This window comes from Apteryx rowi, unplaced genomic scaffold (assembly GCF_003343035.1).
Source record: "Apteryx rowi isolate R43461 unplaced genomic scaffold, aptRow1 scaffold_81, whole genome shotgun sequence".
Taxonomy (NCBI): domain Eukaryota; kingdom Metazoa; phylum Chordata; class Aves; order Apterygiformes; family Apterygidae; genus Apteryx; species Apteryx rowi.
In genome coordinates, this window is record NW_020451105.1 from 1,280,677 (window position 1) to 1,298,840 (window position 18,164).

At 36.1% G+C, this 18,164-nt stretch overlaps 1 protein-coding gene across 6 annotated transcripts in view; it reads right to left on the reverse strand.

Moving 5' to 3' along the window:
* Positions 1–18,164, reverse strand: part of PPFIA1 (PTPRF interacting protein alpha 1) — a 62,597-nt gene that overhangs the window by 33,267 nt on the left and 11,166 nt on the right. For 5 of the 6 annotated variants that reach the window (XM_026089365.1, XM_026089366.1, XM_026089361.1 and 2 more), the window contains exons 3-9: positions 5,902–6,003; positions 5,049–5,213; positions 4,044–4,118; positions 3,614–3,715; positions 3,152–3,373; positions 2,262–2,408; positions 271–405 (exon numbers count right to left, since the gene is read on the reverse strand). In XM_026089365.1, coding sequence (XP_025945150.1) covers positions 271–405; positions 2,262–2,408; positions 3,152–3,373; positions 3,614–3,715; positions 4,044–4,118; positions 5,049–5,213; positions 5,902–6,003 — 948 coding nt within the window. The remainder of the gene's footprint in view (positions 1–270; positions 406–2,261; positions 2,409–3,151; positions 3,374–3,613; positions 3,716–4,043; positions 4,119–5,048; positions 5,214–5,901; positions 6,004–18,164) is intronic. The other variant, XM_026089364.1, reaches the window with a different exon arrangement.

Genomic DNA, 18,164 nt, shown 5'->3' on the forward strand with positions numbered 1-18,164 from the left:
TAATTCAGAGAGACATTTTCATAACGTAACACAGAGTTAACAAAAAATCTGTTCAAATTGTGAAGAGCAGAAATTAGTAAGAAGGGTAAATCATTACATTATGTTCATAGAGATGAACAGAAAGCACAGAAAACAGGAAAAAACATTTTCTGACCTAGATGGGGAAAAACAGAAACCTGACATTAATGAAAACAACACTAAGAACAGATTTCTTGTAGTGGGATGCTAATAGGGAAAAAAAGGCTTGAGCACAGCACCCGGGTGACCCACCTTTGAAAGCGCTGCAACTCTCTGTGCCAGCTCAGCTTCCACCTCCGGCAAAGTTTCAGCTTTTCTCAAAGTCTGCTGCAGCTTCTGTTCAGCCAGTTCCAGTCGTTCTTGCAATTGCCTATTTTTATCTTCACTCTACACAGGATTGTGATCAGCAATACTTAGTGTTAAAATGGTAATTAATTTTCAAAGAGGAAGGTAAAGAAGCAGATTACTGGCCTATGGAAAACAAGTTTTCCAAAACTGGTTTCATAATCAAAAGATGTGGAATCTCCTGCTTTGTCACATGAGAACTTTTTTCCCTGCAAATTTTTACTGCATACAATTTTGTGTATTCTGAAAGCAACTGTATCACCGATTAAACATAATTGCGGTGGGAAGCAATATAGAACATGTGAATTTTCATTGCCAAGGTCATGCTGAGGCTTTGAGTTACATCTATGCACAAGTTCCTTCGTATTTTAAATAACACTGCATATTACTACAACATTTAATCAGGTTTTTTTTGTTGTTTTGAAAGTCAGGGAGTTCAACATTTTTAACAATTATGACTAAAAGGGACTTCTCATGACTAAGTGTCTGGTTTCCTCTAGTTAGAAAATGATTAGCTAAATAACCATTTCTGGTTTGTGAAGTTGGGCAATTTCATCTCACACATGTGAGAAATTTCTTCCTGCAGTAAGGCAACAGTTACTTGTATTATAGGCTATAAAAATCACCTTTAAACTCCTCCACAAACCCTAAGCAACCTTATCTCAAAGGCAGTAAAATACAAGACAGTCCAGTACTAGTGCTCCTTGCTAAGCTTCTCAGTTCACAAGCAACTCCTCCCAGCTCAACCCCACCATTATCTCAACCAGCCTTCTCTCCTAGACAGTTCTGTTCACTGGCCTGTTTTCTCCTTAGATCGCAAGCGACAAGCCAGGTGGGCATTCTGTTATCCAGCTTCTCACAATTATGTTCTAACCCCATTTATTTATGCATATCTTGAAGGCATATTAAGGTTCAGGAGAAATCCTGACTGATGCACACAACAGATGTGTGGGGAGAAGGAGACAGATTAAAGGTAAGCATGACAACACAAACAAAAGCCAGGAACTTTTTTGAGTTTCATACCAAACAGCAAAGATTTGGTATAGCCATTGTGGGAGGCTGGATATACAAGAGGAACAAATCTATTAGTAAGGTTAATCATCTAGGTTGAAAAAGGGAAAATTTGACAAGTAGGCTTATCTCACTCCATGAGCAGTTTCAAATTATGCCATTAAGCCACACAGAGGCAAAAAACCTAGTGCTTAACGAAAATGAAGCATAGTACATAAATGAATCAAGGCCAGGAACCAAGGGACACATAGGTAAAAATGAAGGTAATAAGGAGCTAAAACTTCACCTTGGATTCCAACCTCCATTTAAAAATATTTACACATTTTCAAATAATCAAAACCTTTTTCCCTTTCACATAACATCCCATTTAGCTAGAATAGACACTGTTCAGACTAAGCAAAACTAAGCCAAAAAACACCTCAGGTCTGATGTATCTATCCAAGATCCACTGAAGAGCATATTCATGCCTCCTACAGGCTTTACTTTCAATGTAACTTCTAAAACTATTTTAGTTAAGAATGAATAATTGTCACACGTGAAACTAAAGCTGTTTAGATACACTTATAATAACTTAAAAATCCATAACTAACATGGACAACAGCCCTGCTGCAATGTGATCAAGTGCACTAAAATGTACAAAATCATCTCCCCTCCCAGGAAACTCATTCATTTTCAGGGTAAAACTCTCTACAAAAAAACTCCACAATGCACTCCCCTCCAGCTACTGAAAAACAAACACTAACAGCAGCACATTACAGATATGTTTATCTTCCTAAAACAGGACTGCTTAGTGTAGTATGAACATTAATTATTTACATTAATTTTATATTGAGCAGAATGTAATTTTGTAGCTTATTTCAATACTTGTTCTTATTTCAAATTACAACCTGTCGATGCATGGAATCTTTAGTGGCAATTTCATTTTCAAGTTTATCATTGAGGTCATGCACAGATGTAGCTTCACGTTGTGCAGCGAGGTAGCGTTTTTCAAGAGTTGTAATTCTCTCTTCCATGTCTTCCTTTTGAGCCATAGTCTACACAAGACACAGAACAGAATTTAGTCACTAATAGAGGTGATAATCATTTCGTAATTAAACTTAAAAAAAAAAAAAAAAACAGCTATGCTGTAATGTATACAAGTTGCATGTTCCATGATTTCTTAAAATTCACTGCTAAAAAACAAACAAACCACCACCACTGCCCCCCCCAAGCACACCACAGATCTGCTACTAATCTTCTCAGCAGCACAAATTAGAGCAAATCTTTTACTTCCTGTGGCTGGCCAAAGAATTTTCCTGGACCTAACTAGACTCCCTTTCAATTTAATTTAATACTCTTTTCTGGAGTAGACAGCAAGACACAGGATCTTGGAGATCAGTGACCGATTGATAACAGGACTGCCAATCATACTGCTAAAATTAAGGAGATTCCTCAACCATGTCTATCTTTAAGAGAAAATTTAGACTTCATTAATAAACTCAACATTTATGACAAGACCAAGCTTTTTTTCAAGAATATTTGAAGTACACAAAGATAAATTTCTAGCTTAATATATTCACATGAAGTATCCAGTTAATCATAAATTTTGTTTTCAGAATTTATCTAAGTGACTGGAGTATTTTAAAAGACGACTATCACATTAAACAAGTTTTTTTCCTCACCTTTCAAACCAAAAAAGTTTAAAAATACCAAGGTGCAACTAAGCACCAACACAACTGATAATTTTATAAAACAATTATATTTGGGACTGCCCAAATTTTGCCAGTTTACTCCTCACCTCTCGTACATCTCTCTGTAACTTTGTATTCATTTCTTCAGATTTTATTAAGTCTTTTCTAGCTGTGTCAAGATCTTCTTCCAGCTCTGCTACTCTGCTAGACAAAGCAGTAAGACGTTCTTTCATTTGTGTCTGCTCTTTGTTTTGCTTATCTATGATGTCCTGGAGTTCAATCACTTTAGCAAGGTTTTCATCATGGCATAATGAACCATCAGAGGCTCTCTATTAAACAGAAAAATGTATTTAAATATTACATTTAAAATCTGAGAAACAAAAACCGTTACATACATGAATACACCCTTCCCCCAAGATAATTTTATTATTGTATAGACTGCAAAAAGTGAAATTGTGATAAGAGACTTCTAAATTAAATCTTCACTCAAAATCAGATATTCAAGTTTAGGCATAAGACTCATATCAGCTTTAAAAATAAATAAATAAATAAATAAATAAAAGCTATACCTTCCCATTCGCAGTTGGTGTGTTTTCTTGTTCATGATTTATATCCAGCATCCCATCTGGTAGTGTTTTTTTCTGATTGTTTTGCTCTTTCAGAATCATTAACTAAAAGAAAAAAGTTAATATATTATATGTATATAACAAATTCCACTGCAAGGTACGTATTAATACAATATGGTACAGGTTATCAAAAAAACTTATTCCATGATATCATTGTCCTCCAAAAATTCTTATTTTAAAGCCACAGGAACTCTTCCCCCTCCCCCCCTTTCTTTCAAAGCAGACTAAGTTAAAATCAACTTTATCCCATTTGGTATCAATTAAAAATATAGAAGTCAAAGAAAATGAACTTTAACTGAATACATTTGTGTGTGCAAATACTGATTAACCACATGCCCAGGCATACCTTAAAACTTTTTTTAAAGGAACCTACCTCTTTATGGGTAGTACCTAGTTCTTCTTCCAATAAGCTACATCTTTCAAGTGCTACTCGTAACCTCTCCCTTACCTGAAACAGAGTCATTTCGAATCATTTGCAATCATTCAAATCAAAAAGAAATCAATTTCATGTATAGCCACTTCACCTTGCATTTTCATATAACAAATGAAGCTTTATTTCTATTACTTTTGGAAACTACTTGGTCTTGAGTCAGTGCTAATGACAACTTAACAGACACTACAAAAATATGTCTAGAGCAATGCTGCACCTCCTAAAATGCAACTCAAGTTTTTTTTAGTCATAAGCAAATCATCTCATCATGACCTATACATTTAGACTATAATCAAACATATCCAGAATTTACCTAGCCTTTTGTAAGGCAAAAAGCACATATGCAGTTGCATACTTACAACACCTGCATATATGCCAATCTCCCCCCCCCCCGAAGATACAGAATTTTACTTAAAATAATTTGCAAGACTGTCTATAGAAAGTTACAAAAGCTGTTAGCCAAACTATGAGTTGGCAGACAAATTCACAATAAACTTACCCACTTGCATAGTCTGATGCCAACACCCAGGAACAACTAAAGGTCAAAGTTCTTTTAATCCAACTTTACTTTATACCTCAGTGTGAGCAGTTTCCTTTCTTCCTATTTTCTCCAGTACACTGTTTTTTGTATTACATAATCAAAAGGCTGTTTCCTGATACTATACAGATAAGCAAGTGTATATAGTCCTACAGCAAGTATGTTGCACCCGAATCATGCTTGGTTTACACTAGCACAGTGGATGAGGTACTGGAACAAGTTACAGAACCTTGCTTCAGTGCAGCATATTAATTTAGAAGGGCAGTTACTGATGCAGTTATATCCAAGCCACAATACAGAAAAAAGTTCAGAGAACCTGACTTTTGCTGCTTTAGCACAAACAACTGTTTGCTCCACACAAAAGCAAAAGGGGGTAAGATGAGAAGATGTTAGGTAGCATATTTCATTACCTTTTCATCAAGAGCTTTATGGTGTTCAAATAAAGATTTTAGTGCTTTGAGAACTTCTACTTCACTAGAAACTCCTGCTGGAGACTGAGCTTGTCTCTTAACAACAGTCATTCTGAGAGATCTCTCGTGCCTGGAGACTAGACACTCCAAATGTTCTAATAATAGCTGAAACAAAAAAGGAACAATGTTTATTTCTGTTCTGAATAGCTGCGAATAACCTTGCCTCCTAAAACATCAGGTTTGGAACTCTAAACTTAAAATCTGGGAGCCAAAGTATTATATCAAGTATATGGGTCTGTTTTTAACATTTCATCCACATAAGCAACATCAGAGTTAACACATTCCATACCTACTCCTTCAACCTAGCTTTTAAATACGGTCTCTACTTAGTCAATTCTTTTCAGTTCATCATTCTGAGAAACTGCACGCTTGTTAGAAGGATACATACAGAAAATACTCTAAATTGGAGAGCAACTGTTTTGCCTGCCATCGTGTAAGCTGCTGGAGCAGATCACTATAGCTTGCCTATTTATCGCACTGATCCTGAGTGCTACATGATTTCAAAAACCATCACAACAAGAGGGCTGAATGACAGGTAACAGTGTTATCTTAAGCCTTCTACTGATTCTGCAGAGTGATATTTGTGACTGTGCATAAACTTTCAGACTTTCTTAATCAACACACATTCACACTACCAGGAAGATTCGTGTGCAAATATCAATTGGTGGAAAGGGGGAAAAAAACAAAACAAACACACAACACTTATCTTTCCAAACTCAATGTTCAGTACTTTTCTCCATATAGCTGGATGCTTTATCAACAGTAATCTGAAAGATGAAGACAAGGAACTAACCCGTGTATTATTTCTTTCTGCTTTCAGTTCAGCAATTTCTTCTTCCTTTTCAAGCAGCTGTTCCCTGCATACATTTAACTCTTTTGTTAGCGCTGCAAATTCCTGAAATAAAACAAATACCAGCACATCAAATACTGGGATATATTGAGAGCGGATTCATATGAACACTTGTCATGATTCTTTAAGTATTCATTTTAAATATCCAAATAATTTTAAAAAGCCAATACAACTGTATAGTCATAGTAAATAAATCAACTTAAGTTCAAACACTTAAAACCATTATACTGTCAAATGTAAAGATGAAACACCTTTGACCAGTACTCTTAAACTTGTCTGTCTCCCCTGAGGCAATTATCTAAGTTAGGGTACACCTCTGTCAAGCAAATGGAAGAATCCTGTTTTTAATGCACTTTGATACTGTTTCAAATAAATTTAAAAACTGACTGCAGAAGGAGAAATGAAAAACTATAGCACTAAACAGTTAAAAACAGAAACCTGCAAGACATGGTGAATTTCAAGCCAATATTCAGTTAAGAGAGGCAATGCATAACTCTGGCACCTAGCAGAATACACAAGTTACTTCATAGTAGTAACACACTCTTGAAGCTTCACCACCAGAAAGACTCAGGCCTTTACCTGTATTTGTCTATGTGGCTACACAGCCACATAGGAATTTCATTTGTACCTACTTTCAAATCTTGCAAAATAAAACTGACAGAAGATTAACAGTCCTTTCCCTATAGTCCTGCTAGGTATCTAGGAAAGGCATTTCTTAACCCTGACCAAAATTTTCTAAAAGCTTAGCACTTTTAGTATTCAAGCTTTACCATTCAACTTCAATAAAGCTTTCATCAAACAAAATTGAACTAAAGTGAAATGGAAAGTAGAGTGAAAAATCATCAGGGAACAGGAATTAAGGTAACTCACAGCAGCAACTGCATGTTTATTACTATTTTGAACATTGAGAGCAGTCAACATTAAAGAATATATATCTAGATTTTTGAATTTCTGATAAATCTCTGTGTTTCTGTCAGAAATACATGATCGAACCAAGTATCTGAAAGAGCCACTATATCCTAAACTATTTCCATTCTCTAGCAACAATCCCACAAGGAATGTTCAACATAAAAAGCATTCAAAGCTTTGGATCAACTCAAAGAGCATACTCTGGATATAATCAAAGATACAACTATATGCCACATTTATAGGCAGATACAGGGAATAATCCTATCTAGCTACTTACTCCAGCAAAATTCAAGTTGTAATCTGAACCACATTAGGCATGACTATCAGTAGACAGGCTTGAATCTAAAGTCGCCCATATTTTAGAATAAGACTTTGTAAGAAGTAGGAGGAAAAAAAACAACCCCTCAAAAAAACAACCCCCCACACTTTTGTCATCAATACAACTTAGGATGCAAAAGTGAACACAAATCAAGTATGATTTCCAGGCACCTCTGATAGCTAGAGAACACCACAGAAGCACTCTGAAGCACTTGTATAAGAAAAGATGAAGTAAAAGTGGCAGTAAATAAGTCTTCTCCATCATTTAAAATAAGGAGAAACAACAGAATCATGTCTCAAACAGTAAGTTACTTCAGCTGCACAGATAAGAACATCAAGATAAATGGCAAACTGTAAGAAGAACATACGGTGGAAATACAGTATATGGTGTGCACTAAAGCTGTTTCTGGAAACTTTCCAAACTCTGCAAGATATACTGCTTAGTAGAAAGTAGATGCATATTAAGTACAAGCTTAAGGCGGGGTTATTTTGCAATAAAATTCAAAGTGACAGAAAACAGATGCTTAAAAACAAAGGACACATCAACAAATTATAATAGCACATCCGCAAATTCTAGTGTGCAGCTAATCACAGAATCAGGTAGCCTTAGCCAAAAGGCACTGCTGGCAAGTTCCAAGAACTAACTTTGTAAGCTGTATTCAAAAACATGCACATGACAAAAATTTGTGACAAAGATTTTGACTGAAAAGTTGAAAAAAATACTGCTGTGCAACATAACCCTACAGTGAACTCCTTTGGGATTCCTAATGCATTAGGCTTTTAAAGGCTGCCATGAAAGTGATAGTAATACCACTACCACAGATGCAGAATCCACCCTCAAAGTCCCTCTCTTAAATAAAAATCTGCTCATTGCTTAAATAAAAATCTGCTCTTTGAAATCAGATTCAGAATAGTCCCTATAGTCAACCATCATACATTTGAAAAAAACAAACAAACCCTAAACTAAAACAAAACAAGAACACACACACAAAAACCCTTAAATTCTTTTCCTTTTTCAATTGCTAAAAAAACTATTTGATTTCTTTAACGTACTGAAAAGACTTCAACAGTATAACTAAACACAAAATACATACTTCAAACTATGGAATCAAACTGAAACAAGAACTTTCACACAGTTCTTCCACAGACCTTCCCTATTTACATTCACATTAAATAATGAAATGTTTTCAAGTATTACTGAAACTACTAAAAGTACTAACAAACTCAAAGTACTTGCAAAGAGCTTGATACGAACTTATATTTTTTCTTTGCCCTTTTCAAAACAAACAGGAGTAACAACTGAAAAACAAACACAAAACACCAACACCAAAATTCACAAGCCTAGACATTATATAATATTCCAAAGGATGTCAGAATGACATGGCAAGTTCTGCATTTTTCTGCTCCCTATCTCAAGTCTTGAGAACAGTATAAAGCAAGCAGTAAGGACTGCCAGACACTTTGTTTCATCATCCTTCCTCAGCTTAACATCACTATTTAAGATAAATACAAGTTTTCATATCTTTAAGACATGTACGATCCCCATCTGCAGAAAAATTGCTGTACACTTCAAATCAAAAGAAGTCTATTCAGTCTTCAAATGATTATAGTACATGAAGTTCTATTCATTGCATACTTCTGTGCAAATGTAAATTGTAGCACAAATATCACGATTTTGACATGAACCATCACACTGTCAGATGACCCAAGAACACCACACAGGAATTTATATTGCTGCTACATAAACAGACTGACATGTATTTCTGGCATTGCAAAATACCTCCATTGCTGTTTGTTTTTCCAGAACGTGTTTGCTCCAAGTCCCATAAACTGCCTCATAAAGAACACTCAATGTCCTTAGTTTCAGTTGACACTGCCAAAAGACATGTCCTTTCGAGTTTTAACACCTACCTTCAAGAGCAGATAATTTGGGATTTCCTCAAACATTTCAAAAGGAGAGAAATGATTTGCAACTTTAACATCTCAAAAAACTTTCCAAATTGCCTCAATTTCTTCCTTGGCATTTGATGAATGTAGAGGAACAATTATAAAGGAAACAAGAAAAGTCCAGAGAAGCTTTCCTACTTATCCACAAAGCCACAGATATTACTGATTCTGTAATTTAGACCACCAAGAACTTCAGAACCAAGTTCTGCTCTGCTTCCAGTTGACATCATGAGAATGAATACCCTACTGTGAGGGATGACAAGGACGGGACCGAGACTAAGTGCTTTAGAGCACTTATTAAGAGAAAGAATCAGAGTGTCTAATATACTAGAAAAAGAACCCCTGTTGATTGGACTGCACTGGAGAATACAAGTATACTATATTAAATTGAAATGCTTACTGAAGAAAACTTTCTGAACCAACTGAATCATTCCAAATATGACTATTATTGCAAGAAATTTATACTCTGAACAAGAAGGCTAAAATCAGAGAAAGCAACTTTGTTGCTATTGTTCCATCAATACACTTCCTGGGTTTTGTCCAGAAGCTCCACAGATTTCAAAAGCAACAGCATTTTTTTCACATCAGCTTTTGGAAAGGGTTCCTTTAGTACAGTAGAGGCCACAACATAAACACCCTTCCAGAAGTTGCACTGACTGATGCCTGGCTGTGCAGCCTGTGCAAGTCTGATATATGGACTGACAACTGCTTCATTACTTGTGAGATCTTGGTCCAGGAGAGTGTTACAGCTTTCAGGGAACAGGTTTTCATCATGTTTATTTAGGAGCCTGACTTACAAGCTCCACATACAGTACATCTCAAACCAGTAAATGCTACATGACAGAAAAGACAACAACATTTAACTTGGGAAAAACTTGCAAGAAACAGATGTAATCTCTGAAAGTCTATTAACATGAGCTGCATATTAGAGATGTTCTCTGCTACTACAACAAAGAGAATGTTGTTTGGAATTTGCTTAAAACAAAAAACATTTTTTCTACAACAGAACGTAACCCTGCTCTTCAGCACATAAGGACTCACAGATTACAGGCAACTAGAAAACCTATTTAAAAGATGAAAAAAAAAGATATCTTTTTGAATTCCTCAAAAAAATACTACATATTATGTTAGTATCTTCTCACCATACTTAGTTTTACAAGGATGAAGATACATGTGTTGCATCTTTTAAGAATTTCGCTGCTGGAAACACGCTAGTGGAATGTACCCGTTTAATCCTTAAGTAATGCACTGTTTTTCTGTTGACATTTGGTTCTGTAGCCTGCCTGAACAATCTCCCAAAAATCAGAGAAGCTGAAGAGATCATGAGAGGAACAACTGGGGAAAACACAGGCTATCAGAGATGAGAAGCCAAGGGAGTCTGAAGCAAGTTTCCCATATGTTATTTACATCACATATAACTTGCATTTATTCTGAATGATACACGCATGAAAATATGACAAATGCATATAGTCTTAAACAAAATAGAAAAATGAAAACTATCTAAGTTTAACTGGACTGTACTTAGCAGCAACTTCATTTTAAACCTAAGGGTTTTATGTAGCACAAAGTGGTCAATGTCCTGACATGGAATTTTAAATATTTACCTTCATTACCTAGCTATCAAACAATCTTTTGTAAATTTAATTTTCATTTTCAGTCCAAATATTTAATTTAGAATTTGAAAATTCCAAGTAAAAACAATTTTTTCCAACTATTGAGTCGCACTTTAGCTTTTTCAGCTAACATTCAGAATACTTAACAGTATTTAGAGTAACAACTGAAGAGCAGTCACATGTTTTAATCATTAAATTCATCCTTCTAAAAAGACAGTTACACATACTAACAGAACAAATCCAGAAGATGCATCAACCAATGCAAACAGTGCTTTGTCCATTTAATACAATAATTCTGATTACTTTTAACCTTTCCATCTCTCTATAATGTGCTAATGGGAAAGAGAAAAAAACAGTTTCTTTTCACTTTTTTCCCCACCACCTATTCATTATTTTCTGGTAAGTATCAGACATTCTGATTTTTCTTAGCTGGAAACATAAGTTATTTCAAACATTAAGAGAATCAGTTCTATGTAATAAGTTATCTTTTATTCTCAACCCCCCCCCAACAATTTAATAGTGAATCTAATAGAGAAGAGAGAATATTAAAGCAATATTAAAACATGGTTATGCCAACCCCTTGAGTTTCAATGTATTAAAAGGTTTTTCATGCCTCAAATAATTGCTTGCAACTACAGCTAACCACCTGCCAGAATATTACATATAGCATTTAATACAATTAATTAGTCAACCTTCTTCCCTATTTCTCCTTATGCATAAGAGGTTTTGTAACTGAAGAGACCACTACCAAAACACAGGGGCAAAATTCTTCACTATTAAAAAAACTTCTCACATCATAACTAGTGGCACTGAGATATTTTAAAGCCTTTAATATTGCCTTTGGTCAACTCTCTGAAATCTATTTTTTCTCTGGCTCAAAAGCCATACTTTTTCTACGAACTTTTTTGTTCGCAATACTGCATGAAAGCACTAAAATGAGCACTACAGCCAGTCAAAGGAGTTTGCAATTTTTAACTGTTTAATATATATCTACAGACCAGAGTTGAGAGCCGATTGCTTCAGTAATTCAAGCAATTTAATACCCTTTCCACTTCCAATACATTCATACTTGAGAAATCACAAACTCTTTAGAGAAGAGAACTGGACTTAAAAGATACTAATAGGACTCAATACTATCATTAAAAGAACTTTCAGATTTTTAAGTTCCCATAACGCTTGATTCCCCTGCAACAGCACGTAAAAACCTTAACTTTTAACTATTCAGATAATACCAAGAACAAATCTGCAGTTTCTGCAAAGACATATAGTATTACCATCCAACACAGAGACACTGGACTATTTCTGTGTCCAGGTCTTGCTTTCCTACAAATGTATTTGCCTATTTTATCTAGGAAAAAAAATCACAAAACAAAAAACAAACAAAATGATTTGCAATTCCTGCTGTGGTGGTAAAGTTCTTTGGGTTAAAACAGCTATTTATATTTGTAGACCACAAAATGGCTGTCTAATCTTTTGCAGACTTCTTGTAAGGCAACTATTTTCTAAAAACTTCTGTTCTCACAGCTAGGGAAGGGCTCTTGCAGAGCTATTACTCATTCTTTGCACAGGTGATATAATTCAGTTCCATCAGTTCTGGAGTTATTTTAACAAGTCTAGAAGCTAATGACTTGGAAGGGGAAAAAAAAAAACCCACGCACACAATGAGCAAAAAACTCTAACTCAAAGTCAGGAGGTACCAAACACACACCTAAGAGCAAAATGGAAAACCTCATAGTAAGAGCAAGTCTCCATGGAAATAAATAGGTTTCCAGTTACCATCCTGAGTGTGTTGCTTAAATTTATGTGCAGTATTCACTGAGCCTGAGCTACAAAGCACTAAATCTGGGCTTCATTGCTGGAAGCTTTCAGGAAATGCTACATGTTGAAGTGCTAGAGAGCATAAATGAAGATGGGTTGCACTTGGCAGCTTTGTGAGAGGAATGCAGAAGTAACAGAAAAAGGGAGATAGAAATTATCAGCCCCATGTTCTCCCTTCCCCATCCTGATCCATGTCTGACAGACATTTTCTATTCAGAGAGTGGGAGAGTAAGAGTAGTGAGACCCATACAGTGGCAGGATCAAGCTTCTGACCCCTAAAAAGACCAKGTCTTCCTTTCACCACATTGATCAACACCCAATCTTTACACAAACTGCAGAACACTGAAAAAAGAGCCTGTAAACACAGAGTAAAGAGTAGGTCCAAGAGAGACAAACAGGAGACAGCTACATTCAAAGCAATAACTACAGCACGTATAAACCACCCAGACTAGCAAAAACATTATCTCCTATACTCTTGCATTTAATTTTCTTTAACTCCTTCAAACCATCGCTGTTACGTACACAAGACTAAGGGGCAAAGCTTAATGCAAAAATAGATCTTTGTGCATCTCTGGACAGCCAGTAATCATGGACTATATACAGTAATTTGCACTGCAAGGTACACATGCAGATCTTTGCATATCTTCCAGCTCCAACATTAAATAGGCGCATACAACACTGAGTACAACAGGYACCTATGCAACAAGTGATATCTGCAAGACAGTTTGCTGGTATGCTGGAAATCAAAACTACGCCACAGCAGCATCCTATTTTCCCCAGTGTCAACCCAACCTTTGGGGGGGGGGGGGAATCTGTGAAATTAAGAAAAGAGATCATTTAGATTGCTTAACTAAGTCAGAAAACACCATCCAGTTACTCATGTTTTAGGTCTAATAACTTGCAGTTTGCCAAGCATCTTCCTGTAGTCTTGAAGACATTTAAAGATTAAGAAACAATAATTTCTCCAGGTAAAGTCTTCTCACCAACCTTAACAAATCATTTCTAGTATCTATGACCTGCTCAAAGTATGGTAGATCACACAGCATATACTTTCAGTTAACCGAGAGTGGACAAAACTTATTTTCATCATACAGCTTTTTAAAGACTTTTCAGCTACTTTTAAAGCTGGAGACATTTATCAAGATTAACTATACACCTAATGAACAACTATATTGAAGTATTTTTTTTTCCCCAAAGGCTTTCTGCAAATACTCGATTTCAGGGGGAGGGGGAGAGGGGAGGAAACCTTGCAACTTAACAGCATTCACAAAGGATTAACAAGAAATGAAAACTTGAACACTAACTAGAAACTGCTTTAATTTAGACTGTCTTCCTCTCTCTTCCTTTCTTAAAATACTGCCCCTACTGAAGCAACATTGTGCATCTTCTGAATACTTCCAAAAGTAGAACCATTACAACAACTTTAAGTCAACACCAGCTAGCACCAAGCATATAGAAAACAAAAGCACTCTTCAGACTTGCAGGAAACTGAGCATCTATTCACACGCAGTGCTGGCAGAAAGCTTTCCTCCATCACATGGCTAGAATTGTTGCTGTGGTTATGCAAAGGGTTCCACCTTAACTGCTCTTGGGTGCACATGAATAAGTCCACTGAAAGGGCAGCTACAGCACATGAGCGTTCAAAACCATATCAAACTTGTCCATCTTCAAAACAGTACAAAATCAGCTAATATATATTTTAGAAACATTCCAGTTATTGAAAAGCAGGCTTTTAAACTTGGGATGTGTCTGACAACTTTCCTACAGAGCTATAACTGTTGTGACAGGTCAGTCAGAGTAATCCTGTTCAATACTGTATCAGTTCAAGTACCAACAGAAGAATAGTTTACCTTAACACAGAAATAAATTTACAATATTTGGGGGGGGGGATGAAAGGGGGAGGAGGAATGCCTCTCAGTTACACTCCCATTGAGTGAATTCTAAGGGTTTCCCAGTAAGAATAACTGCATTCCTACACCCCAGCCCAGTCTATTTTGATTAGTAACTAATACTGTAAGTTGTAGTACAACTTCTTAGCTGTAGCTTTAGGCATCTCCATTTTTGGAGTCCATGTCAGTGAAGAAACCTACCCACACCCACATCCACTATGGCAAAAGGAGAATACAGTTGTACTTAATTAAAGAAGAATCCTGCAGTACCAGTTTGACAAGATATGGGGCAAAACCCATCTCATCTTTAATATGACACTATAGAGATTTCATTAAAGTTTTTCCTCTTCACATAGCAGTCGGTCAAGATCTGGGATCCCATATGTCTGGGATTTCACAGTGTACAATGCCTCTCAAAAATTCCAAACTTTACAATAACTACAGGATATGCTCAAAAAATTTAACAGAAGTTCAGTATTTTTGCTGGTACCCCCCCTGCCCATAATGGAGGCTTAGCAGCTACTACAGAAACTGTAAGTACTTTTAAGTTGTAAACAATACTGAACTGTAAGTTTCCTTGGGCAAGAAAAAAAAAGTTTTCCGTAAATAAACTCCAAATATACTCCACTCAAAATACCTAGCACAATTCTTGCTTAGCTGCCATTTGATATTAAATTCCTATACCTTTTAGCATTAAAAATTGTTTAACCCTAAACAATGAGTTGTAGTGCATTTAAAGAATTAATCACATGACTAATAATGAAAATAATAAAAATGAAGTCATTATTTTTAAGAAATAGACCCAGAACAAGATCCATCATGTATAATTATTTCAGTGACAAGATACTTCTGCATGCAGAAACTGTGAGCAGCAGCTGAGGCACTGCCCTGCCCTATTCTAATCACTCATCTTGGCCTCTAGTTGTCAGGTTTAGTTCTGTGGCCAGTAGTTGTAGAGTACATTTTTCACACTGTAAAAAGGGAGTGCTTGGGAATATCTTAATAAGGCCGGCCAAGCCACCCTTCTTAAACAAGCATCAACATGTACTTCCCCCTCAGTGCTCTATTTTATTTATATATATATATAGACAGATAGATACATATATATATATATTTTTTTGCCAAGTGATGAACAGTTCAGTTTTATAATTTCGAACTTGTTTAAGCAAGTAATACTCAATGACGACAGATGCCTGCCTTCAGCAAGAAATTCAACTTCCAGGCTCTTACATTTTATTTTTTCTATTTCTTTGTACTATCTATCATCACAGTTCATATGCTAAATGAATCCACTAGATAATCAAAATATAACCAAATCTGTAATATTTGGACTGAGTTTAATTTGACTCCTTGGAAAAGTTATTTGATTTTTGCAAACAAAGTTACTTTTAATCCCATTCCAAAAAGCGTAATTTCAGGTCTTATAACAGACCACAAGTTCGACACTTAAACGCATAAAACTAACTCTGCAACACAGATTTTGAGTTTCAAGAGTTTTGATTTTTACTTTTTTAAATGTTCTTAAATGATTTGTGTGCCACAAGAGACCCATAACAAACCAGTCCATCAAACTTCATGATAACTACCTGAATCCCCAAACCACCATGTCATATCACAGAGCGAAACTGGGGATATGAACAACACTAAATGGCAGAGAAAGAAAAAAGGAGAAAATAGGAATGCCTGTCAATATGCTGTGACAAACGCTGGTACTGAAGATGGATTGGTGAGGAACCTGGTCCGTCTGAGGAGAGGCAGAAACTCCTATTCCACACTGGGCTACAAACAAGAGAAAGATGACGCAACTGGGAAACCCTGAGGCCTCATACTTGGTTGAGAGAAAAGGCTTGCCCCGTTTCTTCTCTACCACCTCCCAAGTCTTAATCTTTTGCAACCATTACACAAAATACAGAAGACCACTATACAGTCTTCAGTATTTTCATCTTTTCCCTATTTATCAACTCAAGTTGACACCAGCTTGATTGTATAACTCCTGTTCTAAAAAAAATTTAAAATTAAAAAATTAAAAAAGGTCCCCAACACACATTTGAAATGTTGATAAGGGCCTATGGTTTTTACAAAGTGAACAGAAAGTTTCTAAAGACTACACTTCCATCAGGTGATTGGAGTTACACCAATGTAAGTATCAGCAAAAATGAGATGATAGGAGGGGAAAAGGACAGCACCTTTTCTGCATGGACAACAACTGAAAGTTAAAATCCTAAAAAGATTTTTGATTCCCACTTCACAAGTAGCAAAGTAGTTCCATATTTCTCAAGGCAAAGGCTAAGATTTTAGAAGATGACAGTATTGTCAAACCATGCCCTTTAAACATTTGGAAAACTCAAGCTGCATGGTCTAAAGTAGAAAAATGACTAGATGCACCTGCCTAATGTTATTCAACACAAACAAAGATAATAAAGAATGTTGTGACCTTCAGAGCCTTTTCCCCCGTGAACTACAAAATGTGATAATACTGCAGGAAAAGATATATTATTCTAGAATAAAAGATTCACAGTAGTATCCTAAGGCATCCCTTAAATTATCTAAGGGAAAGTTTAGTCATTTACCAAAACTAATACAGCAAGTATAGAGAGCTCTTGAAGAGACATTCAGAATTCAGAAGTTTCCCAGAGATATGCAGAAGCATATAAAAACCCCAGTCTGATTGACCCACTTACATAAGGCCTGAAAGAGTGCTCTCTAGATATGCCCTGCTGCTCTACCCATGGTCTCTCAGGGCAGAATGATCCATTACACCTGTAAAGCTTAAAAGATCTGAAGAACTTTCAGTACTACTCATAACTCTTCACACATTAAAATCACATTTAAATCTTTACATGACCTTTAATTTAGGTCAAAGGTTTACTTCCTTTTTGGGTTTCCTAATTAAAACATCAGAGGTAGCTCATGTTTTAAATCCTAGCAGAAATAAGAGATTCAAGTGTGAGATGCCAGTTAGGACTTAAATAAGATAAAACAGAATATTACATTACACAGAGTTCAGGTTCCCACTGGGAGCTGTAAGTCCACAAATCTTATTCACACACAAACTACAGTGAAAATCACAGCTAGTAACAGAATTTGGCTCCAGCATATCTGATCTCAGTCCCATCCATTCAGCAAGGCGAAGAGAGACCCATGAACCCTGCCATGTTTCAAAACACAACTCCAACTAACAGATTTCTCATTTATGGATAGAAGTGCAGAGAAACAGAGTTCTGACTATGATATTTTACTGCCAAATTTTTGTGACAGGCAATTAACTCATTTAAAAGCTTTGAGAATCCATAACTTAAACCCATATACCCACAATCTCAACCTTGTCATTGATGAAGTCATGAGTCCTTTCAGATTCATACAACAGCATTTCCTTCCCCTCTCCAATATTCTTTTCAAGAACAGTTTTACAGGGAGAAAAGAGTTTTATATCAAGCAGTCTGTGCACAGCACACAATAAAACAAGTAATTCCACTGAAAAGTCAAAGAGGTATCTGAAAGTGGCTTGTTTTATGCATTTTAATGCTTGAAAACTCAGAGATAGTAATGAAAAAAGCTTAATAAAATTGTTGTTACTGAGATAACCATGGATCCATACAGCCAGCAACATACCCTTGCATCAAAGGCGGCCAATGGTATCCAGGAGGGCACTAGTGAGAGCGTTGCCAGCAGGCCAAGGGAGGTGATCCTTCCCCTCTACACAGCCCTGGTG